Below are 25,525 nucleotides of genomic sequence, written 5' to 3'. Positions count from 1 at the left end.
CAGACCATAAAATGAAGCATTTCAAAGCTTCATTTCAAAGCTTCATCCTTCTCATTCCTGAGTATTTTTGCCTCTTTGCTGGTCAGGATTCTCAACACCCCTCGCACAGCTTTGTGCCAGACAGTGCAGCTCTCTGAGCTGAATTAGTTGATGGGGATTTTTTTCCTCTGAGTATGTAAATAAATATCAATATTCTAAACCAAAGACCTCCCAGTAACTAAATATTATTTATCTTAAATTTGTCTTCAAACTAAACAGCTTTGTCACATATATACAATAATAAAGAAGCAAATTACAAAGGAGGAATTTGATTTTATTGGTTTTATTCAAAGCCCACGCGTTATATATCAATTCTGAACAACACACTTTACACACTTCATTAGAGATGTTGTCAAAACTTTGGGTGAAGCTCATTTCACTTCCCCACCACTAACAGGAGACATCACAGCCTGGTTGTTTTAGTTTCATTCGCTCTTCACAACAGCAACCATTTTCAAACCATATCAGGGAAATCCTCCATTTCACTGGGGAAAGGCACTTGTGAGAAAAGAACAGCTGAGCACGTAGTCTGAATTTGGGTCTTTTTAGGTATTAACTTGATATCCCAAGCAGGGTTACTGACAATAAACCCCAACGTCTTGCTTTCTGTGTGTGACCAATTAGCACGTGACGGTGTGTTTGCTAAGGATTTACAAAAAATATCATTCTCATTTTACCGACCCAGTCACTTGGGTGGCAGCTCGTGGCATTTCGCATCCCAAAATATCTGAGAGACCACACACCTCGCACGGAGCCCCGATATAGATTTTGGCAGTGGCGCATCTCCCTTCTCGGTAGCTGGTGGCAGTGCCGCCGGTGTCATCTGAGCAATGCGCTCCGGCATTTGGGAGGTGTCAATCTCCCGGCAGCGCCGCACCCGGAGCTGCTGGCAGGGCATGACAGAGCATGCTGGGGACACCCAGCCGGGGCACTGCAGGGGGAGAGGCCCTCCTGCAAGCCTCAAGCAGGATGAAATCTCCCTGCCGGCGCTGGAAATCTGTCTCGGGGAGGATCATAGGATAAAAACAAAGACATTCAAACGACGGAAGGAACTATTTTAAACGTTGTCAGTGGGATCTGCGACTCCTGCAACAATGTTTGCAACGAGTAATTCTAGCTATGAAAAAAAAAAGTGGGTGAGCATAGCTTCAGTCAAGCCCAGCTTAGCAAGAATCCTGCTAATGCCGCTTCCTTCACCGCCGGCAGCCCTGGCCAGGGCTCCGGGCACTTGGCCAAGATCCAGCAGGTACTGGAGCATTACAACACCAACAGTGGCTCGGTCCTGCAGGGAGCTGAGCACTGACCTGGCCAAGCACTTCAGCACAGGTTTCATTTAATGGTGTGGGAGCTGGGAGCTCACCTGGACTCTTTGTGTTTGCGGTACTGGTGCTAAAGTTTTCAGCAACTCCAAGATCCAGTCCTGCACCTGGGAGTGTCCAAGCCAGCCTGGATGAGGCTTGGAGCAAACTGGTCTAGTGGAAGGTGATCCTGCCCACAGCAGGGGGTTGAAATGAGATGAGCTTTCAGGCTCCTTCCAACCCAAACCAGTCTGTGGTTATGTGATTTTATCCTCTCAGACGGGGAAAGGCTCTCAAGCAGCGACTCTGGATACAGCTGTTCCTGCCAGTTGAGCTGCAACTCCAAGGACACTTCAGCAGCAGCTTGCACTGCTCTCCCCAGTGTCCCTGCACTTGTCACTGGTCACTGGCAGAGAGCAGAGATGATGGTACCAAGTGAGAGGGGACTGACCTGGCCAGGCTGCTCTTACCCTGAAGTGCAGAGATGGCACAAAACCATAAGAGGGAAGTGCCCAGGCACAGGGGAAGCTCATATGGCAGCTGCCACCAGTCCCTGTGAGTTTGGGGAACACCAACACACATGGGGGGCCTCCTGGTTTCATTCCAGCACAGTTTAATTTCTAAAAAATTATTGTTCAGAACTTATTTAATGCTGGTTTATCCACTGCATCCTCCTGCAGAACCAGCAACGGGAAAGGACAAGCACAGGCATCCAAAGGGGTCTCAAGACTAAGGTACTGAAGGTCAGAAAAGCTCAGCCACTCCTTTTTCAGAATATCTTCCCTCTACAGGAAATCAGGATTACAAGGAAAGAGAGATACAATTTAAAAACAAAACATAGGTGGACACTGTATTAAAGCTATTTATATCCTGGTTAAACTGAGGCAGCAGCTTTGTCAATAAACTGAGCCAGCTTCACGTCTCTCTTGGTCAGCCCACCACAGTCATGGGAAATCAGAGTTATCTGAACCTGTCACAAAGGAAAAGAAAGAGGTTACAAAGGCATTTTGATCTCTGACATGCAGGCAGAACAGCAGTTCATTGGGAACATGGTGTAGTGAGCTGGTTTTACTTGGTGCTCCTGGCAAGCACCAAGCTGGACCCTCCCTGCTCATGTAAACCAGAAGGTGCTGTAGGTGAGGAGGATTTACAGAGCCTGGAACCTCACCAGATGAGCCTTTTTGCAGAATAACACAGGCTTTGTATTCTTGGGTTTCATCCAAGAAGAGGTATCTGATTAAATCATTCACTCTTTAAGTTTAATTTCCATGGATCAGTTTCATGAAGAACCCAGGAAAGTGACCAAGCTGCCAAGAGCTGGATCAGGGGCTCATATTTTGTTAAGAACCAGCATCCCAAAGGTGAAAAAATTCTTAAGCTTGCTGAAGATTCATTAAAAAAAAAAGGTACAGGTGACACAGCTGCCTCACAGGTCAGTTTAGACTGAGCCAGATGACAACTTGGGCATTATTTTGTCTTGCCTTCAACTGAGATTTTGGGAAGACTCAAAAGGAAAAGAGAGACAAAATCTGAATACTCTAGAAATCCAAGAAAATCAGGATCAGTTCATTTACCAGTGATCATTTAATGTCCCCTGAACAGGGTGACATGAAGGGCTGATGTGGAAGAGTCTCTGCTGGGAGTTTCAGCTACAAGGAGAGGTGGGATGTCTTGCTCTGAGGGTGGTGGTCTGAGCTACAGGCTGCTCGTCCATATGTCCTTTCTTTTGGTATATTTTTAGTGGCACTGCCATATATTCACTAAATGCTACAACAAACAATGTGATACAATGCAATGAGAAGTATTAGAAAATAAAACTGAAGGGAGAGCAGTAATTTCTCCCTTCACACAGCACCTTTCATTCGAGGGTTGCAGTAATCCTTGTAACCCCTTGTAAATATGAGACCACCATCAGTTAGGTAATATTATAAACAAATTTTATAAGCTGCTATGTTGAGACATAGGAGCCTACAATTTCTAAAAAATCAAATCTGAATTGAGACTGCCAGGCTCCCATTTAGGTACCAACAGTCTGCTACCCTACACTGCTCAGTTCCTGACCTGCTGCACAGGAATGAGAGCTGGAGAGTAGTTTTAAAACAGTAATTTATTCAGGTTGGCTAAATAAGAGTTTAAAGGCTTCTGCTGTATTTTTAGATCTCAGCCAGAGAGGTGAAGCCACAGGCCCCAACCATACAGCTGGCAGCAGGAGCAAAGAGCTTCATTCTTGATTCCTCACCACTGCAAACCTCAGCATCTCTTTAAAATCTCAAATCTCTTTATAGAGACACTTCCCATTCCCTTACCTTGTAGACAAGCTACAAATAAAGGCAGAGAGAATGGGCCAGTGGTTTGGTCTCCTTAACTCCACTGCTGTGTGAGTAACTAGGGCTGGTGAACGTTACCTTGCTGTAGACATTAAACCATTCCGGGTGGTGATTCATCTTCTCTGCTTGTAGAGCAACACGTGTCATAAATCCAAAAGCCTAGGGAAAGAGAGAGCAAAGAGGAAAACACTGGATTGGCAGTGGATTGGCAAGATTCACTCCAAAATCTCAAAATCTCCTCAACATGCCCCAGATGGCTGCACCTCGGGTTTATGTGTGCTAAAGAAGCATTTGAACTTCTCATGCCACTGGTGCATTCTCAAAACAGCTGAAATGATCCCCTGCAGACCTTGGTAAATCACCCTGCTCAATGTGACTTAGCCCAGGACTCAAAGCTATTGCATGCCAGCAGTGATTTTACCTCTGGCATCAGCAGGGATTTTAAATATCCATCCCAAGTCCCCCATCCCCTACTGCATCTTAGAAATTTGCCATTTCTAATTAAGCACCATGCCACTGTATGACCAACACTGCTTCCAGAAACCCATCCCTCCATTTAACCATTCTGCTATTTATTTTACTGAGGAGAAAAAGGCAGCAGGTGGGCTGCCCCTCTGCTTAATGAGACATATTTTCCCTTTAAATGAGTTAAAAGAGGTTTTCCAATCCTCTGTCCCTACATGCTCCCCCAGGACACACGTTTTATCAGAGCCTCAAAAGGAAAATAATAGCAGGCCCTTGCCAAAATACTTAGGAGCAAATCACTGCACTATAAAGAAAATGAGAAGATCCATGCAAATCAAGACTGTAATTATGCAGTGGGGCCCAAAGGGCCTGGGAGCGTGAGCAGGACGCCTCTCAGCAGCAGGCTTTGTTCAGACCAAGCTCCATCCATCGGGTTCAGGACCTGAATTAACATGCAAAGCTGGAGGAACATCCACGTTACAGTCTGGTTCAGATTATAATACAACAAGCTCCACAAAACCATACCTGATTTAGGTAGGTTTTTAGTGCTAATTTATGGAAGAGAATGTATATAGCCCACATTCCACCAAGTGATGACCATTTCAAACAAACATGTGGTCAATGAATAACATATAATGGTTGATAATAGTTTCAAGTCTTTTTCCCTCTCACAAATTGCAAAAACCTTTAAGGAAAAAAAAAAAGAATTGGTGCCTGGATGAAGAATGACTTTGCTGGTCGCTTTGCCAGTCAAATGAATGCAAACGTTATAATCAGAGAAAATCATTCCAATGAGGTTTGTCATTTGGAAATCACCAAACTGTCAGCAATTAAAAAGCTTTTTTTCTTTGACCCAAGAGCTTTCCAAAATTCAGGAGAATCTAACTTCCCTTGAAGCTCTCGCTCAGTTTAGTTTTACTTTGAGTGAACAATTACTTTTAAAAGTTTGCCCATGTTTCAGCAGCATGCTTTGAAGTACAAAGCTGCAAGTTGTGCATCAGATGTTAGCAATGATTTGGAAAACTTCTCCATTAATAATGATGATTTAAATCTTTTTAGAGTGTCCAGGGTCTCAATAAGAATGTTATTTCCAACACAGCAATCAATACACAGATATATTCTCAAAAGTTTAAAACAGTGATGTGTCTGCAACCAAATTTTCTGTACAGAAACAAATGGCAAGGGAAAAAATAAAAATAAATGTATAAACCCCCCTATCAGGTTTGTGTATGCTCTATTGGTGTCTGTTCATCCCAGAAACTCCCCCGCCCATGTACAGACCCAGGTCACACTGCAGTCACTGATGGTGAGACAATAATCATTGCTCCAACAAAAGCATACTCAGAGAATTACACAAGCAAATTACGCTAAAAAATTAATTTGCCCTATAGACCTTCCTCCACAGCTGAGATGACAAATCCTCCTCATCAGTAGACCACCAAATCCCCCCAGTCAGTGCACCAACACGACATCCCACTGCCCCCTCCCCGCAGAGAGAAGAGTCTCCAACTGGATAAAATGGACATTGGTCACAAAACTGTTCATCCTACCAAAGACTGCTCAACTTGAGGCCGTCCAGCTCATGAAAAGAAATAAATTCCAGCGCAGAGGACTCTCCCCAGGACATGTTCTGCTGCCTGTTGCTCCAGGTGCCCACAACTGTCCCAACCAGGGCAATCCAGTGTCACAGTGAAGGATGAAGCCTGCCCGCCTTCGTGCGTGCCCTGCTCTGCTCAGAAATGTTCTCCCTCATTGCACATTACCCACAGCAACTTACTCCTTGCATTTCAGTTTACTTTAATTACACACAAAGTGTAACTCTCACAAAAAAATGACCTATGGTTCTACTGAGCAATTTCACCAACACAATCTCCATTAAGGTCTTAAATACTTCCTTTACTAATTAAATGAATTGGAACACTATTGTTTATTAATAACCTTTATATTTGTAGAGCCTTAACCTTTCTTTGGGAAAATACAACTGGCTCTGGAAGGAAAAGATCTTTAGGTTTGATTAGATATGAAAACACTATTACACAAAATCAGTTTGGACATTTCTTCACGTTTTGAAACTTGATCGGTAATTTGGTCTAATTGGTGATCAAGGAAACTATCTTGTGATCAATTAAAGTAATTACTGCATTCCGGCAACACAACCAACCTTAATTTGAGCAGGAGTCTGCACTTCTTCAAATTTAATTAAAAATAATGAAAATTATTATGCAGTCTGCAGTGCAAGATCATTGTCAAGACTGCAGCGGTGGGCAGAGTTTATCAGACCATCACACATTTCTTGATGAAAGTGGGACAACCACTTCACTCATGACAGAGAGACCCAACACAGTCTTGACTTTCACTCTATTAATAACAGGGAGGTGCAGTCCCTCGGCCCCAGATGAGAACTTTTCCTGGGTTTTCCCTCAAAAATAAAAAGACAGGAGAAAGAAAGGGTTTGTGCATTTTCTAGAAGCCATAAAAAAGTATTAAAAGAGACTTTGATGCAGTAAATATTATGAAGCATTCTGGTTTTTCAGTAATAGGCATATTAGACACATTTTTAACCTAACCCTTTTAGGACATTTGGGCTAAAATAGTATCCAGACATTCAGGGAACTCCACATGTAGACCACAACACCCAAGGGCTGGCAGAGTGCAGACAAACCATGCAGAGCAATATAAGTAAGGAGTGAAGCAATCCTGCACAGGCAAGATGCCTGGGTGTGCTGGTATGTCTCTTCCCTTCACATCTTTTAAGATCACGAAAGAAGGAACTAAAAACTAATGGTGTTTCAGTCATAACATCACATTTAAAATGTTTCTTAAATACTAGCAGCCCTAATATGCCTCCATGAGATAAAAATCAGGGCTATTCTTAGAAAAACAAGCTAACCTAAATAAGTGAAAAAAACCCAAGGTAAACTATAAAAAAATTCAGCTGTCTCATAATGTTTTGTGACTGGTCAAGCTGCTCTTGAAACTGATATAATCCACTGTCACAAAAAAAGACTCAATGTTACTTTTGTTGCCTGAGAATGGGAAAACCAGGGCCAGACACTTTGCTGTCAGAACTGGGAGGAAAGATGAAATTCCATGCGCTCCTCTGCCCCGCCCAGCGCTGCACAGCTCTGGGAGAACCGCGGGATCCCGGAGCTAATCGGCTATTATTCTTCCTTTCACACTTCTTAAGCAAGGAATCCATTCATCTTAATACTTTTTAAACAGGCTGCTTTTGTACAATGCTTGCCAACATTATCTTGATGAGTTATACATCAAAGGCTCACAGGTCGCTGTGCTGCGCTCATACATCACCCACCGCAAGTCCCCGTGATGGATCACCCCGTGCATCTCCAGAAGAAAGCAGCTGACAGTACTTGACTCCAAGTGCAAGTGGAGATATTTAAGCAAAACAGCTGAAAGGCTCAACAACATATCCATGCACACTTTTTTTTTTTTTGTTTGTTTGTTTTAAAATGAAGTGTGCACTCAGGCTTCTTAAATCCTCTGGACGCGCAGCCAAGGAAAGCATGTGCTAATCACAAGTACATTAAGGTTTCTGCCTCCCATCTGTCATTATAACGCTGGAGGTAGCATTAACCCTGACCTTCTGCAGCATGAGGGCTACCTGTCTTCCCTTCCCCTGCCTCCCAGGCTGCATCTGTACCATCTATCAGTGGGAAATTAATGAATGACTCAGGTTACAGTGACACTGTCACACAGGAGATGACTACAGCTCGCACACTTGCTCTCCACTCACCTGAGTAAAAAGTACCCAGGGTACAGCATGTATTCTCCTTAGAGCTTGACATGTGTAACAATAAAATCAATCATTAAGGTTCACTCCCAAACTCCAGAAGCTTTCACATATCCAGCTGACATTACTACCTAACAGTGAGCTAAAAGCCAGCAGATAAAAGGAAAAAGCTCAAGATATTGCAAGTCAGCTGCTAGTCAAGAGCGCTCTCACAACATTTTCTCTTGTGCTCTCAGGAAAAAATTGGACTTTGTTTTATTTTGATTCTATTTACTCCATCACAAAATACTTTTATCGTATAAATATGCATAATTCACGTCACAAAGCTACACTCTTTATCTGAAAATGACAACATAGTTAAAACACAAAAAAAGGATTCTAATTAGTATTTAGGAAGCTGATAGCAGCACAGAAGGAGAGGTACCCAGTCCCAAAACCACAGGAATCCCAATATTGGGATTCTTCCCTGTTGGCATCATCAATCTGCCTGAACCACCCTCAGGGACCCTGGATCCACATGGCATTAGATATTTTCCTCCTCCTTTTTGTCTGTGTCTGGATTCATATACAACATAATCAGGTGAACATCTTCCCATTGCTTCCCCCTTTTTAACATCAACCCATGAACAGTGAGACAGTAATTAACAATGAAAATAATCATGCACCAAAATAGAGCTAAACTCAGGTTACTCGTGTCCCCCATCTCTCTGCTGAGGCCTCAAGGCATGGACAAGACAGATCAGGTATTGTGCTACAATTCCCTACTCTCTCCATTGTGGCATGGGCAGCCAACAGGGTCTGAAGGTGAACCTGATGAACCGCTGGTAGAAATTTGGTTTACTCCTCTTCAATAGCTTGAGCAACAAAATATTGAGAACAGAGGCAACCTTCACATTCCACAGCATCACCTGTGACTGGGGAAAGCAGTGCTCTTAACTCTGAATGATAATAATGAGGGGAAAGGATGGAAGAATAATACTAAAGACACTCTGGCATGGACTGAGATGCCATTTCCATCTTCATAGCAATATCTGAAACTAAAAACTCCAAACTCCCACTACTCCAATTTCCAACTGAATTGCCAATGCTTTTCTGCATTTACAATGTCCTTTGAAAGTCCAGAGCTGACCACTCACATCCCCCCTACTTATCTGCATACATCACTCACACAAAAATGCAATGCTGCTTTACACTCTAAAAAAAGTTACCTATTTACATTCCTATTGCAGCTGTAAACATTGCTGTGTTAGATGTGCAGCAGAGAATGTGCAAACCTTTACACCATGTTCTCCAAAGAATGCCGTTTCTGTCTCCCAACACTTGTTTACAATTATGTCAGTGAAGAAACCAGCTTGCCAGCTCTATATCAAACATTTCTGACAGCAAAAGCACAAACACTGATCTATTCTAAGTAGTTTGCCACTCCATGTAATCTTGGAAAAGGCATTCTTGCCTTTGATTCTAAAAATGTTTATACTTCGTACATTATGCAAATAGTTTTTATATATTAAGAAATAATGCAAGCAAAGCTCAAGTTAAATTAAATTCTTCAACAATAACCTTGCCAAAGCACTGATTTTCCTATTAAAAAAAATTATTCCAATTTGTTGATCTTACATTGGATGAAACATACTGTAACAATCTTCATAATTTATGTCCTGTTGGGACACTATGATTTAAAGTAACATAATACAGACCAGCATCACTGCTAATCTAAACCACCTGACCAGATAAACAACAGTTTCCCCTTCTCTCTTCACTGAGAGTATTTCTGTTTATTGTCATATGATTTACCAATTTGAGGAACATGAAGGATAACTGGAGGCAGAGAGGAGTGGAGCTGGGAGGCACAGCCCTGCCTGGCTGGGGACGCTCCTCACCCAGGTACCGCTACAAGGTCCAGAGCTGCAGGAGGTGACAGAAGGCAATTCCAGGAATGCTGTCCCAGGAAAAGCCCATGCCACTTGTGGCAAAGGGAAGTTTGCACTTACTCAGCACCCTCTAGAGCCAGTGCAGCACCAGACACAACACAGCTCTGACAGTGCTGGAGATGCAGCTCTGCAAAGGAACTGGAGCTCAGGGCTCCATCCTCCCTGCTCAGCAGGGACCGAAGCTGTGACACCACAGAATGAGAGGGAACAATGCTCTGGGCTGGAAGGCACTTTAAACACCACCTACTTCTAATCCCCAGCCATGGGGAGGAACATCTTCCACTATCCCAGGTTGCTCCAAGCTCCATCCAATCTGGTCTTGATTATTCCAGGGAAGGGGCATTCACAGCTTTTCTGGGCAACCTGTGCCAGGGCCTCACCCCTCTCACAGGGAAGAATTTCTTTCTATATCCAATATAGACTTGATGGAGTAGAAGAGAGAAAAGATGGAGACGCCTTAAAACAGCATAAAAACTTTCTGGAAATGATAAAAGTTTCAATGCCAATACAAACATATTACAAAATGCTTTCATTTGTTTATAGGTAGATAAGTACGATAGTTGCCCATAAAACTTTTGCAAAATGAGTAGATACCCTAAGTCCCAACCACACCTGCAACTAAGTCATGTGGTATTTGTGAAGCATCATTTCATATCAAAGTATAGAAAATAAATGCTTTAATTTTTCCTTTTTTTCCCCCAGGTCCCTCAGCACCTATGGACTAATTAATATTCTTTTATTTATTAAAAATTGTAGATCTTTGAATTACATTTTCCACGAAAAAAAGAGGGAAATACTCCCAGGTGTAAGGACTGAATTAGAGCATGGTGGAAACTCTCCCTCAATGCAGCTCTCCATCTCCCAAGCCATTTTTGTGTGCTTTGTGTTAAAAAATGGAATATAAAGGTTGCCCTTAGGAGGTTTGCACAAAAAAAAAAAAAAAAAAAAAAAAGACTTTTTAAAATGAGCTTTTTGCACCCTACCTAAAAACATAAAATAACACAGTGAAGTCCCCATTAACTGACCACCTGCTAAAGTAATCAGGCACTTAAAATAATAAACTCTCTTGGCTGCACAACTGAAAGAACAATGATAATTTGACTTGCTAAAACTAATGTTTGGTCCAGCAAATCAAACCCTTGGCTGTACTGTAATAAAGCCATCACACAAACCACAATAAAAATAAAGTAGTAACAAGGTGTAGAGAGCCCCCAGTTCCAACCTTCTGAATTCAGGCACCTGAGCCCTCTGCTAAGGCACAGGGCAATGAATCATCCTTGACAGCACAGTGCCAGCCCATGACATGAAGGTATCGTAAACCAGAGCAAATCAGAATTAATTTAAGTAACTGTTCCCCTTCTTAAAGTTTCTCAAACCCTCTGACTTTTACAGAATCCAGGTATGGTACAGAAGAACAGAGAAGTTCATTATCCCATCATGCCACATTTTGGATTAAACAGATTTGACTGGAGCAGAGCAACATATTCTGCAATTTTCCCCAATGTTTGTTTTTACTCATATGCAAAGGAATGATTTCATGCTGTAGACATGAAAGTGAAGTTCACATGCCATCCATGCTGTTGATAACACAGGGATGCTCAGACAAAATTCTTCTTGGTCTTTTGGCCAAGATTGCATACACTATCAGTTTAATATCCAACATCTTCTCTGCTGAGCATCCAAGGGCAATCATATCCTGCCTCTGATAATCCTCTAAATATTTGCCATTTATGATCCTAAGAACACATCAAAGAGTGGTAAGAAAGGCTTTGCTTTATGATGGATTAAGAGAAGATGTTGGTCTCATGACTATTTCATCTTCCACTATCCCATCAGCTTTTTTGGTTCAGTTTGTTTTTTTAAAGACAAGTTCAGCAATTCAAACACGCAACAGAGAAAACATGATGGAGATGTGAGGAATTTGAACAGGTCTTCCCATCATTCTCCTGGCCAAGCCAGAAGCTGAAAAGATCTAGAGATCTGCAATAAAGCAAACTAAGGACCATTTACGTCGGATCTGGTCAGGGAATCTTTTCACTCAGCTGAGCTGCTGGTGTCCTACTGCACTGTCAGAACGAGTTTTAACGTTTGGACACCTTTTCTAGCAGAGTTCAGGGGCAGTGAACTCAGGAGGAGACTTACCTGGGCCAGCACTGGTAGGCCGCTAATTTATATTGCACCATAAAATTCAAATGTTATTTTGCAAATAAGACATTTCAAGTCTAGAAACAACAGATCATTTGAGGGAAAAAGAGTAGGACAGACCAAGAATTTTCCCAGACAAGATGGGGCATCCTTCAAGCTCCACACAGGCGGGTCCCGTGCCTGGCTGGCCATGCCCACTGCTCCCTCTGGGATCTGTAGGTCACCTTGACCTGAGCTTCACCTCCTGTCTCTGCTGTTTGGAAGAATGGCTGGGGCAGGTCACAGAGAAAAGGATAAAAGCAGCTACATTAGGCTGTGTTATTAGAACAAGGCTCACCTAACTGCCAACAATTCAGGTACTCAGCCTTCATTTAACATTATCCACTGTCTTCAGATCCCTTCTTATGCTCCAAGCACACGCCTGGAAGTGACAGAGTATGTTCGATGAGCAATATTTTGCAAAGTTTTGGTTGGTTGTTTTTTTACCGGAACACAAAGGTTTCTCTGGGCAACCCACACTGCTTGTACATTGGTCCATCTGGAAATGGAGACGCAGGCTCAGGAGGGGAGGCAAACTAATTCTGAGTCCTCCAGTGAACACCAAATTTCTTTTAGAAATTCATATGAGCAGACCACCAAGGGAAACCCTTTGTACAATTCTTGGGGGTTTTGTTAGATTGGGCATTACAAGACGTGCACAAACCCAACATTCTGGGCTTGTACAGTCAACAGCATTTTTGCTCACTATGAGCACCCCCCCACTGTAAGCAGAGTAAATGTTCCCTCAACCAGAGACACCTCGGACATACACAGACATATATCTAATTGTCTGTTGTTATTCTCACCCCAGTCCAAGGAAAATCATGGTTGAACATGTAATCAGGACTTTTCCCTCTGATCCTAGGAATAAATAACCTTTTACTTCAAAGCATCCTTAGCAATAAATAAACCAAACAGTGCAGTGCTGACTCAGCACAGGGCTTCCCACTCATCACTGTGTTCCCACTAAACCCCTCCAAGACATCACACCCAGCTTCTTGTTCGTCCAAAATGACTTTTCATCTCAGCCAAACAAAACTAAAGGAATAAGGGGCAAGGGGACGAGCAAAAAGGAAACTCTCCCCCAAAGAGCCACGTGAAGTGAGTTTGCAGCTTTATAAAAGAGGGCTAAAAAAACCTCCACATGCCTCGCCCTGATAAACGATGGCCCTGCCAGTGGCTTTCCAGAGCAGATGTAACGTTTTAGCCAAACGTGATTGTTTGTGAAAGAAATAATTCTGATCAAAACCCGAAATTGCAGCCAGCAGAAGAGCTGCACTTCGTCACGCTAATCCGGGCTGACGGGGAGCGGCGAGCGGAGATTCCTACTGCGAGAGGAGCAGATGCGAAAGGTCAGCGCTGGCCCGGCACTTCAAACCCCTTAACGTGTAAAACAGCGCGCATTAAAGCTGAACCGGCTCACGGCGGGATTAACGGATGTCCGCTAAGTGGGTTTGATGTGCTCTTGGTGAGTAATGGTTAATTCTGAAATAGGGGCGTCGTAGTTTTATTTTAGTTTATTCTGCCAGCCGGAGTCCAGTTTTAATTACGGCTGCAGAGAATAATATGGCAAAGCGCGTCGCTCCTTTGTGGGAGTATGGGAAAGTGAGAGCTGCTGGTGCTAAAGGCAATTTACAGTTTGAAAGTGTAGGCAGGCCTTGCTCCAAAAGCAAGGGGATGCAAAAGGTTAAACAACCAGGACTGCATGTAACCAATATCGTTCCTGTCCCCCCATAAAAATAAATGTTATTGCATAAAAGAGCTTCAAGAAACCAGTTTTCCTTAACTGAAAAGATGAAAACCTTCATCTGAGTAACCATCTTCTTCAAAAGAGGCAGTCATACTTGCATTTTACCAAATGAAGCTATTCAACTCAATTCAAACCCACTAACTTTTCCATTCATTTTTCAAAGGTGTTTTATCATGGGAAGCCCAAAATGTAGCTAAAATTAGATTGACTTTCTCCCATTTATCTCTTTGAGCACTGTCCATATGGCTGATAGGACATTATTTATTCTGTTTAATTGAAACAATCAATCCGTGCAGCTGAAAAAAAAAGATAAACTCTTCTTTTGCTACAAACCTACAAGACAGCTTGTGAGCTCCAAAAGGCATTTTGACAAATAATTTCTTTTGCATCTTCAGATCGATGCATGCAACAAGCATAAAACAAATGCTGTAATAATTTTTACTTGAGTGATAATAAATCTATCTGTTAAGAAAAGCATTTGTATCGGAGTCAACTGGAGAGCAGCCCAAAGGTCAACTGGGCAGAATTTAAGGAGTGGAGTGCATAAAAGGAGATACAACAGGTCTGCTGAGGGGAGAAAGTCAGCAATTAGAAACACCACACCCCAATAATTATAAACAATAAAATAATGGCTTATTCTTGGGAGAAATATGATTAGCTCATCAAGAAAATGAGTATGCCAAATTACAGTTAAGTCACAAAAACAATCAAAATAAAAAAACTGATGCAAACTCTACCACAAGAGGATGGGACATTTTGCATGATGAAGGAGATGAAGGACATATGACCATGCATGAGTTCTCAATTTAAAGCTAATTATATTTATTTAAATATTATTAATATTGTGACATTTTAAATAACTCTGGTGGCCTGACACCACTGGCAGTGCCACAATGAAATTATAATGGTGATGTGGGTACTGTAACAGCACTTGTCCCAGGCAGGTGGGACACAAGGGTGGTGGCATCTGCACACACAAAGCCTGGCAAACAGGAGATGGGACAGTCAACAGCACAACGAGGAATCATCACCTGAAGGGGCTACAGGAGAGACAAGGAGAGACTTCTTACCAGGACATGGAGTGACAGAATAGGGCTTCAAACTGATAGAGGGCAGGGTTAGATTGGATACTGGAATGAAATTCCTTCCTGTGAGGGTGGGGAGGCCCTGGCACAGGCTGCCCAGAGAAGCTGTGGCTGCCCCATCCCTGGAAGTGTCCCAGGCCAGGTTGGACAGGGCTTAGAGCACCCTGGGATAGTGGAAGGTGTCCCTGCCCATGGCAGGGGTACAGAATGAGATGAGCTTTGAGATCCCTTCCAACCCAAACCATTCCAGGATTCTATGGGTTTGTACATGGCAGGCCATGATGGCTGTGAGAAGAAAATAAATACCTTATTTCCCAACTGCCAGCTCCAAGGATTTAATTTCTTCTTAGACACAATCAGATCACACATTTCCACCATTACAGACCTCCAAGCTTTTGCATAACTCCTCATCACTGACTGCCAATTAGCTGGAAGAATCACTGGACACCAGACATGCTGACCAGAGCTCCAGTGTCATCTCCTCCTTCTCCAAGGCCAAGGAAGGAGAATCATAAGCTTCCAAACAAAGAACCTCTAATTTAATTTCCCCCAGACCCTGCACTGCCTTTGTCCCACAGGCAGTGGCAGACAGCACAGGCAGGTGGATCATGTCCAGGTCCCACAGCTGCACCCTGATCTGCCGACTCAGAGGCGAGACTCTTATTTACTCACTCAGTCCCAAGAATAAACTCAAGGAAGGTGTGACCATCCAGGAATCATATATTTTTACTGTGCTCTGCTCTGAGACACTTGATGCGGTTCATTGACTGTGTTTTGGCCTGCAGGTTAACCTCTGCCAGTCCCAGAAACTTCACTATCAGTTTCTAATAAAAGAAAATGTCAACAGGCAAATACACCCGAAATTCATTATTTTCAGATACAAAGATATTTCCAACTATGTAAACCTACTCATAAATAATTCTGATTTATTGTAAATCGGTTATTGTATTCATAAACGCTGGGAAGTTAGTGAACAACATAACTACCAACATAACTACCAAAGTTATGAAATACTTTCATAACTTTGCAGGTGCACAAATCACAGCATATGGGAGAGGACTCAAAGGATAATGGAAAATGAAGCAGTTTCAGAAAGCCTATATGAAAACCAGCACCTACCTAGCTGGATAAAAAAATAATTTATTTTTAGTCGACAGGCAATCAAATGCAAAACTCCAGCAGAAGGAGCTGGCAGAGCACTACTACATTAAAAACAGCAATTCCCCCAAAAATGTACGAAAATAGGTCCAACTTTCGATTAGCAGAAGTGACAGTTGGGCTGAGGCTGCTCAGGCTTTGAGGTTAAACACAACTGACACAGGCTGCACCTGAATCCAATCACTCCCTGGGCTCTGAGAAGATTCACACGCGAGGACTAAATTTGTCACAAATGGGTTGGTTTCCGATCCTCCCGTAGCCAACTTGCTTTATTCTGACCCCCGTTTAACAAATCAACTTAATGGGCACTGGGAGTGCTATAAAACTTAACAATGGAGTGATTTTAACTTTTAAAATATAGTTATGAAGCAAAATGTTGGAGAGCTCCTTCAATACTGGAAATCAAATTAAAACTAGACATTTTTTAACAGTCTTGACAGATATAATCCTAGTTACCATGTAAATTTATGGTAAGCTGCTGTGATATTAGCCACAGGTGCTACTTTTAATATATGGCCTGCATCTGGCTGGGAATAAAATATCTCAAGAGGACTGAAAATGACCTCACTATCAGACAATGGAGAAGAAAAAAAAACCACAAGACCGCTGTGGCATATAAAAAGCTGGAGATGTGGTCCACAACCGAATATTTACCATAAAATTCATTTTAACTCTGCAGATTGTAAGTTAAAGGATATAATGTTTTCAATACATACAAGGCGTGGACGTATTTTAGACAAACAGCCAAAAGATTAAGTACATAAAGTGGAAACGAAATACACTGCCTACATGTATAAAACCGAATTTTCCAACCTTTGATGAATGTAAAAAACAAAGCAACGTGCCAGGAGTAGAAAAAGGAAGAAGGGACCCAGATTGTATTGAAGGCACTGGCACCAAGTACTGACATTGAAAGAAATCAAGAGCATGCATTGCATATCCCACCAAATTTGTTTGGATGTGTCACTGGCATCATACAACAAGGATCATCCATTTAAAGGGACAAATCTGAGCATGTCTCCCTACAGCCAAGAGAAAAAAAAATTGGCATCACCAGGAGGGAGAAAAAAAGGCACGTACCATAACATGCTCTGTCTGACTTTTTCCTCCCAGATTCCAACCAAGAGAGACAGCAAATCTGGAAAGGAAATGCAAAGTGAGAAAAATAACTTATTTAATACTCCTAGATTTTTTGCACATCTTTAAATATGTTCTCAAAAGCCAAGACACAAATTGCACTGAGACCCATGTGCCTCTACTCTTAGTGCACAGCATTTCCGTACAGTCCCCTCCACTCAGACTCATCTTCCACCTCCACCCTTTGCCCCAAAAGACAAAAAATGTATCTGAAATAGCTTTAAAACTCTTACAGCATTTGATTTCCTGTCATTTTAGAAAATGACGTTAGAGGTCTTATGGAGACTTCCTACACATTCTTTTTTTTTTTTTTTTTCAAAAACAAACTTAATTAAAAACTTACCCTATAAAAGAAAGCAGCTGTAAATTCTGAACCTGACCATCAGCAAACTTGCCCACCTTTGTAATTTCCTAACTGCATTTGCTGCCTTGGTGTGATTACCTACGGAAACGCAATCACACAGGCAGTTGCCCCTTAAACCCTCTGGTCAAATCCAACCAAGTTTGACAAGAGACATGGAAGTCTCAGAGCTAAGATGTTCCTGCAAATTCAGGGAAAGTGAGCAGCTGGATACAGGACCCAAACTGAGCACTTGGCGTCCTGCACTCACAGCCTTTCACAGCTGCACGCCCAGCCCAGGACTGGGCTTGAGATGAAACTGGGAGAAATTCTCATCTCTAAACCAGGCCTGTCCCCTCTTCCAGATCACTGCTCCCACAGTGAACTGACCTGAAATATTGGAGAAGTTACCAGCATGATCTGGAGGCATAAATTGACTTTCTATCCCAATTCCTAATCTTATTCAAGCAGACTGGAAGCAGAGGGCTTGTTCCACGGGAAGAAAACCGTTTTGTTTCAGTAACACAAAGATGGGAATGGATGACAACATCACTTCATGATGTTCCACCATGGCCTGAAAGCCTCACCAGCCACTCTTCTCTACCCTGCAGCCTGGCAGAGAGGCCCCAAAGAAGCTCCCTGATGTGAGGTTTGTAGAGGCTCACGAGCACTCAGATGGATAGCAGGAACTGGGAACTTGCCATGGAGTGCTCCCAGCCCACCTCCTCTCCAAAACCTCACTCACAGCCAGAGGTTTCAGCCAAGCACATGTTCCCTTGGAAAAGGGACTCAATCCAGGGGTTTTGAGCAAGTGCACCCCACTAAGGGTCCTGGAGGTAAAAGACTCCAGTGTTAACTCATCACTGCCTACCTGTCACTCCACAGTGGCAACAGCTCAGGGAAATTGCAAGGCACATGGAGAACAGAGGCATTGGTGCCATCAGCACAGCTCTTCTGGACAGCACTCTCCTCTACAGCTGAATTGCATTTTCCCCCCCACCACTGGTGTACTTTATTTTACACAAGATGCAGAACACCCACCAGGAGCCTGCCTGACATACTGGGAAGACACAGCCAATGCCATCCAGTCCCCCAGGACTGGTGCTGGGTGGGCATCCACAGCAACAAAACCAACCAAGAGCTTTCAGCAGAAACCCCAGGCTGGTTTCCAGCTTATTTCAGAGAATTGTACCACCAAAGTCCATTTCTGTGAAAATGTATCCTCAGAATAACAAACACCATCAGTGCTTTCAAATTCTGGGTTACAAACTAATTCCCTGAGCCAGAAGTGTCATTAGCTTGTCAGCCTTACAAAGGCAGCTCACTGCTGATAGCTTTTAACTGAACTAATCTCAGCCTGAAAGCTTCAGGAATCCAAATAACTCTTGTTTCACAGAAGTTTCATTTCATTCTCATGCTGAAAATAATATACATAAACCAAGCTCATGTCTACACATTTGCACAACTTTATAATAAAAGTTGTGTTTATATTCTTAACATCTGTTGACATACATAGACTTTGTAAACCTGGCATAGATTTTGAAGCCACAGAATTTTCCATGCATCATGAACATTATCTGCAAGAAGCAATAAAAAAAAAAAGCCATGAATACATTAATCATACCAATATCATCTGCAAAACATAAATTTGAAATACTTTTCATGTCAGCTCAACTACTTTTTTTTTTTTTTTTTTGTGCATTTTTGGGGGTGATTTTTTTTCCACACCTGATTTTATGCCATCTGTAAAAGGGCAGCAAGAAGATCGCTGAGGAAATGACATTTCTCAGTCCTTTGACTTTTACTAAACACTTTAAATCCTGTAAATAGAATATTTTTTACATTAAATGAAAGAAGTTGTACCTACAAGTTCCATTTTTTCATTGCAGGACTAAATTCTCCCAAAGTAAAAGGCAGGTATAGCTCCACTTTTGTCATTTGTTTCCTAGGTTGTAGTAAACACAGTGTTTACTAGCATTCATTATAAATACAAGTATATGTGCATAAATTAATTAAATTAAGCATACATGCATAATTTAAATTTATTTTTAGCTTTAACTTATCGAAAGGCAAATACCTGCTCTAATGCCAGCTAAGGATCTAATGCCCTTGGGATCTGCATGTTGAGCCTGCTCCTGGACCACAAGCACAAGGAATGATTTCTGCCCTCTGCAACAGCAAAGGGGACACTGCAGTAAATCTGTAAAAATCAGCAGGGGAAATTCTGCCCTCAGATATTCACATCTATGCTTGACCCAAGCAGAGCTGCCCAGAGCACCCACCTGCATGGCTTTGTCTCCCAGCTGCAGGCAGAAATTTTGTTTTGAAGCCAACTCCCAGCCTCTGCTCTCATTTCTGCCTTACATCCATGAAAGCAGCTAACAATGAAAGACTGTTCTAATATCTTCCAAAAAATTCAAGTGGTACTTTTTTAAAGTACTCTTCCCATGACTACAGGTACTAGAAATATTGACATATAGTTCATCATTTACCCACAAGCTAATTTAAATATACTCAACTTCCTATACTGGTATGTGCTTCATCCACCTTCAAATCAGGAAGACAGGGATATCTACCTAAGCTGGTAGGTAAGATAAGTCTACACCGTCAGAAAAAAAATACAACTTTGTAAATTTTTGTCAAAGCAAGGTGTTTTCCAGATATCTGCTGGTGCAGAACACTGATCTGTCTCCTCCCCTGTCTGTTGGCATCTGATCAAACTGAGTTACTCATTTACAGTGGACAAAACCACTTTTTAAATAATTTTGAGGGCAACTTCATTTCTAGTTGTGCTGAACCAACAAAGACTTTGACCACAACCACGCAGAGATGCCATTTCATGAATATTCAAGTCAGAAAATCTCAACTCTTCCAAGGGTCACTTCCATCCTGCCACATTCCTGGTTGCTCCAGCCCCCAGCTGCCTGCACATCTCACCAAGGCTTCCTGTGAGCTCCCTCTCATGGGCTTCTCCCCTTCACTGCCCTTGGAATGAACTGATTTGGTTCTATTTGTTCTGTATTAACATTCAGGTTAAAAATGTACTCATGGCTCTGGATGTGCTCCCTGGACCAGCGCTGTCCTGCTAATGAGCTGGATTTTTCTGCAGCTGTTTTCTCTTTTGCTTTCTCCCAGCTCACCTCACCCACCTTCTCTCTACTGCCTGGGCTTTCCTTAATATGACAGCTACTGAAACAGTAAAAAAAAAAGGGCCAGCATTACAAATTGTTGTTTATCCAGCTCACTGTGGTTTCCTAAAACTTCTTGCTCTGGGTTTAGGCACAGCCATATAAACAGCTCACAGCACAGCTCGTGGTCCCTACACACACCAACAAACCCACAGCATCCCCAAACTGGAGCTTGTCATGTCCCTCCATAGTGAGGAAAAGAACCAGCTTGGTGAAACCCATCATCCCAACCAACCCCTGGAAACTCTTTCCCTCCCAAGAAAGAGCTCACCCCTCCCTCAGAAATGAAACAGAAAGGAAATGCATGTTCTGGGAATGTGAGTTTTTCTAAGCAATGTCATTTTTCCTCAGAAGGGAGTTTTCAGTGGAGTGTAGCTGAGCAGGGATCTCAAGACAAATTCAGTATTTCTAAAGCAAGTTTTTAACTAATGTCTGAGACAAGTTCTTATGAGTGTGAGATGAGGCTCAGGATCCTGTTTCCAAACAAAAACCCAGTGGGGTAAATAAAAACCAGTACTGTGCACTCTGTGTGCCAAAGACACTGCAAGATCAGCTATCACAACTCAATCAAGGATATACCAGAACTTTGTCTTCCTGTTTAGAAGGTGAAACGTTCTTGTTTTCCCCACCTTGCTTGCCAAAAGTTTCTGTTCTTTCTCATATATACCTATTTTTCTCACATATTTCCCTGACAAAAATGATCCCCACTGCCCATCAGTTATGTATTTCCAGCATCTATTTATGAGTGCTAGTAATGAAAAAAAAAATAAATCAGGATCAAATACTGCTTTGTCTGATTCCACAATCACAACCTTGACCCCAGCCTAAATATTAGACTTAAGAAACTGTAATATTAGAACAAATCTACTTATCAACTACAGCACGGAATTAATTTACTCCACCTAATGAGATCAGAATCTGAGAGCAAATCATCAGGGCAAATCCAAGAGGATTTGGCCCCACCAGGATACTCCCAAACTTCTGAATATAAATATTTTCCCATCAAGACCATATGGAAATTAAAGCAATTACATTTCCTTTATATTAAAAGTGGCATATAACAATCATTACCTGATTAAAATTTTTGAAATTGAACTCCTTGTAGATGGCATCTCTTTCTCCCAGCTCAGACCAGCCTGAAGCTTTGAGATCCAGTAAAACTTGATTCCTTTCCTCTGTCGTCAACCAGTGAGACTGGGAGGACTATTGAGGGAAAAAATAAAGGCATGGCACAAGTGAGGCTGAGGTTCTCTTTTGTACAACAATAAAAAAACCACACAATGGAATTGTGGTTATGTATGGTGTAAAGGTGAGGATATGGAAAATTCACTGCGCTGTCTCTTGTAATTTCACATACCAGTTTAACCTAAACCAGCCAAACCCTGCCATTTCTGTTTGGGCAGGTAAGTTTGGCCAAGTGCTTTTTGTACAAAACTAGGAATGAAGATGGACATCAGCATACCTGTACCCTTGGTCATCTGAATTATCCAGATGCTGTAACATCACATTTAATTTCCAAATGTTCTATTCTGTCTGGTAAGTAAAGGATGATTCACATTATAATGTACAATTATAAGGCTAAAAGATATTAGGAGATACCAAAAGAGAGAAGAAAAACAGGAGATTGCCCTCTACCTACTTTGTATTTTACTATTTTAAGAAAGTGGGAATGGACTTTCAAGACAGCACATGCTATGGAGTTCTACAAGGAACAAAGAGCTTTGTAACTAAATCAAAAGAATAAAAAAGTCAATACAGACACAATTACAAAAAGTTTGAAGCTAGTGGTAAAAGCACTAGATTCTGCAAAGCAGCAGTGTTTAAGTATGGATCACCTGAAGGGACAGGAATCCTCCTGATGCCACTGGGAGCACAGACATGACAGATTTACACTGCTTAAATATCCGAATCAGGGGCTGAACCACGCACAAGGGCAGAGTCAGACACAGAGGAACGTTCTGTGGGGCCTTTGGAAGAGGTTTGATTCCTTCTCTAAAAGCAGGGGCTGAGAGCATGAGCCCTTTCTCAGAGCTCATACGAGAGACGGGAGCTGGCTCTCAGGCTCTCATGATAAATGCGATGCTTTCGCGGGAAGAACCTTTCTCCCCAGTGCAGCCACATTCAGATTGGTTTAGTCTTTATTTCAGCAGCTGGCTCAGCTTCGTGAGATCCTCCAGAAAGGCAGTTTTGCTCCAGAGGCTCACTCAGACATGGGACCTGCTGAGCAGCTCAGGAGTTTCACCTCTGCCAGCCGAGCCGCGGTGCCACCAGATGGGGCTGTGAGTCTGAGCAGAGCCGGAATTAACGCAATTAATGCGACCCGAGCAAGGCCTTGAGATGCACGAGGGCCAAGGAGCAACATTTTCACCAATAACATAGGATAAAAAGCCCCAAATGGAGCAAATCAATCTAACAGCAACACTGCTGCTGTTTGTGTTTAGGGGGATACAGAGATGTAACAAGAGATGGGGTTTACAGGCCCCAAACTGAACAAATTTAGGCTCTTGACATTTCAAACGCAACGTTAGGCTTGCAAGAACACAAATTTCAGATTTGTCATTGCTATAACTGCATCACAGGCATAAATTTCTTACATTCTTCTTTCTTTATTTTTCAAGCATATACAAAATCACCAAAGCCAAAGGCTGTCTTGAAATGTACCGTTTTACCTGGCACGAGATGAAATTAGACTGCAAATGCACAAAAAATCATGAGGGTGGTGGTTTTTTTTGAGACAGCAAAGTCCAGGACTGCTGGACTTTGCTGTCCCAAACACAAAGTCCAGAGATGTCCTGTGCCAGCTCTGGGGACACTGTGGTGCCTTCCTGCCACCTCACCTGACACATGGCCATCGACACTACAATGGTGTGGCTTGAAATTCGATCTCAGAGTTTTTAGTAGGAATATGGAGACCGCATTTGACGAAGGCCCCGGTGAACACCGAGCACGTTTCGCATTGTGGGGGCCACGTCCTGAGTCAGCCCCTTGACGCATCGCCATGTCCAGCAGCAGAAAGCAGCAAGGACAAAGATAAAACCCTGATGGTGTTTCCACACTCACAGCTCCCAGCAGCTCGTCAGGGGCACAGCCAGAGCCCAGGGAGGCAGGAATGGGCACCGGGTGCCAATGCTGAGCGAGCACCCGAGGTGCTGCACCCCAGCCACGCTCAGGGGCCGCTGGGTGCTGGGGTCAACCGAGTGATGGATAATGTTTGTTCGGAGGAAGCCCAGGCAAAACAGTCATTAAGTAAAATAAAAATAGAACTAACTCATGCCTGAGGGGCGAGGGTTGAACCCTGCACGTGCTGTTCACTATTAGCATTGTGAAAAATAAAATAATCAGCCATGAGGTGGGATGGCAGGGGGACACAGGGAGAATTATAGAATGATTTGGGTTGGAAGGGATTTTGAAGCCCATCTCGAAACACCCCTGCCACGGGCATGGGCACGTTCCATTATCGCAGGCTGCTCCCCGCCCATCCCGCCCGGATGAACACCCCCAGGGATGGGGCAGCCGCAGCTCCTCGGGGCAGCCAGTGCCAGGGCCCCACCGCTCCCACGGGGAAGAATTGCTTCCCGATATCCCATCTAACCTTCTAACAGTGTGAAGCCATTCCCCCTTACCCTTTCCCTCCACGCCCTTGCCCCAAATCCTCTCCAGCTCTCCCCGTGCCCCTTCGCGTGCTGAACGGTGCCAACCAGGCTCCCCGGAGGCTTCTCCGGGCTGAGCGATCCCAGCTCCCCCAGTTCCGAGGGAGCAGGGCCGGGACTGACCCGAGCCCGCGGTCTGTCCGTGTGCCTCCCCTCCGCCCCGCGCCCCCGGCCCGGCGCGCTCCCCCGGCCCTCACCATGGCCGCGGGGCTCCCGCCGCCGCCCGCCGCCCGCCGCGCTCCCAGCAGCGCCCGCCGCAGCACGGCCCCGCCGCCCGGCATGGCCCCGCCGGGCCCGCCCCCGCCGCGCCCGCGGGAGGAGCCGCGGCGGAACCGGGGGAGACAGAGCGACGGGGGAAGGGCAGCTGCCTCCGCCGCGACAGCCGCCCGGGGCCGCGGGTGGTACCGGCAAAGCGGCCAGCGGTCAGGAACGGGGAGGCTCGGGTACCGCAGCGCTCGGGGCAATTCCCTGGAAGGAGGCTGGAGTGGGGGGACACCGATCGCTTCTGCCGTGCCTGCAGTGAGAGGAGCAGAACTGGCCTGCAGCTGAGATTGGAGCATTCAGATCAGATATTCAGGACAACCTTGTCACTGTCGGGTGGCCGGGCATTGGACGGGCTGCCCAGGGAGGCGGTGGAGTCACCAGCCCTGGAGGGGTTTCAGAGGCGCCGGGATGTGGCGCTGAGTGATGTGGTTTGGGGGTTCCGGTGGCGGTGCCGGTGGAGGGTTGGTCTGGACGGTCTAAAAGGTCTCTTTTAACCTTGATGATTTGTGACACCTACCCGGGAGGAGAACGGCCCAGCAGAGCTGCCGGCCGCGGGTGGATTCTGTCGCACAGAGAGCGGGCAGGTGTCATTTCCACCCCACGGGACCGCACTGAAACAGACCCGTTCTGTTTGTAAACACATCCCTGTTTAGCAGCGCAGACATGAGCACTGGGGACAATCTAACCCTGGGCCTCCCAAACGAACCAGATGGCAGAGGCAAGAATGCTCCAATTTATTGTTCACAATCTTTATTAATAACATCCATCCCAGCTTTATCTTCAGTAACACTGAAGTTTTACCAGTGCAGTGCCCTTTTTGGACACAGATGTACACGACCTCTGATTTCCAGAGGAAAAGACAGAGCCAGCAGAGAAATTAATGAAGAATTACATCGCAGGGATATGAGCTATTTGCCAAACAATAAGTTTTAAGACTGTCTTTGTTTTATGTTAGTTT

The 25,525-nt window shown here is 43.8% G+C and overlaps 1 protein-coding gene across 2 annotated transcripts; it reads right to left on the bottom strand.

The window, feature by feature from the left end:
• Positions 1-316: 316 nt before the first annotated feature.
• Positions 317-24,597, bottom strand: PCBD2 (pterin-4 alpha-carbinolamine dehydratase 2). 2 transcript variants are annotated; one of them, XM_084215690.1, is made up of 5 exons: positions 24,501-24,597; positions 21,725-21,856; positions 17,069-17,126; positions 3,743-3,823; positions 317-2,307 (listed from the first exon to the last, which is right to left on the bottom strand). In XM_084215690.1, exons 1-4 carry the CDS (start codon positions 24,582-24,584, stop codon positions 3,756-3,758), a joined length of 342 nt encoding a protein of 113 aa, XP_084071816.1. In that variant the 5' UTR covers positions 24,585-24,597; the 3' UTR covers positions 317-2,307; positions 3,743-3,755. The 2 variants fall into 2 exon arrangements, with proteins under 2 accessions (XP_084071816.1, XP_084071815.1); XM_084215689.1 differs by lacking the exon at positions 17,069-17,126.
• Positions 24,598-25,525: the final 928 nt, after the last annotated feature.

Source organism: Fringilla coelebs (genome assembly GCF_963513975.1).
Source record: "Fringilla coelebs genome assembly, chromosome: 15".
NCBI lineage: Eukaryota > Metazoa > Chordata > Aves > Passeriformes > Fringillidae > Fringilla > Fringilla coelebs.
The sequence above is the reverse complement of the archived record's forward strand: the minus strand, read 5'-3'. Positions and strand labels throughout refer to the sequence as shown.

Excerpts from the sequence above, each read along its gene's own strand:
- PCBD2 (XM_084215689.1), bottom strand. The coding sequence starts at position 24,584 with ATGCCGGGCGGCGGGGCCGTGCTGCGGCGGGCGCTGCTGGGAGCGCGG. Across the intron at positions 3,824-21,724 it reads ATTTCAAAAATTTTAATCAG|GCTTTTGGATTTATGACACG; the intron begins GTAATGATTGTT and ends CTCTTTCCCTAG. Across the intron at positions 2,308-3,742 it reads GGTTTAATGTCTACAGCAAG|GTTCAGATAACTCTGATTTC; the intron begins GTAACGTTCACC and ends CCTTTGTGACAG.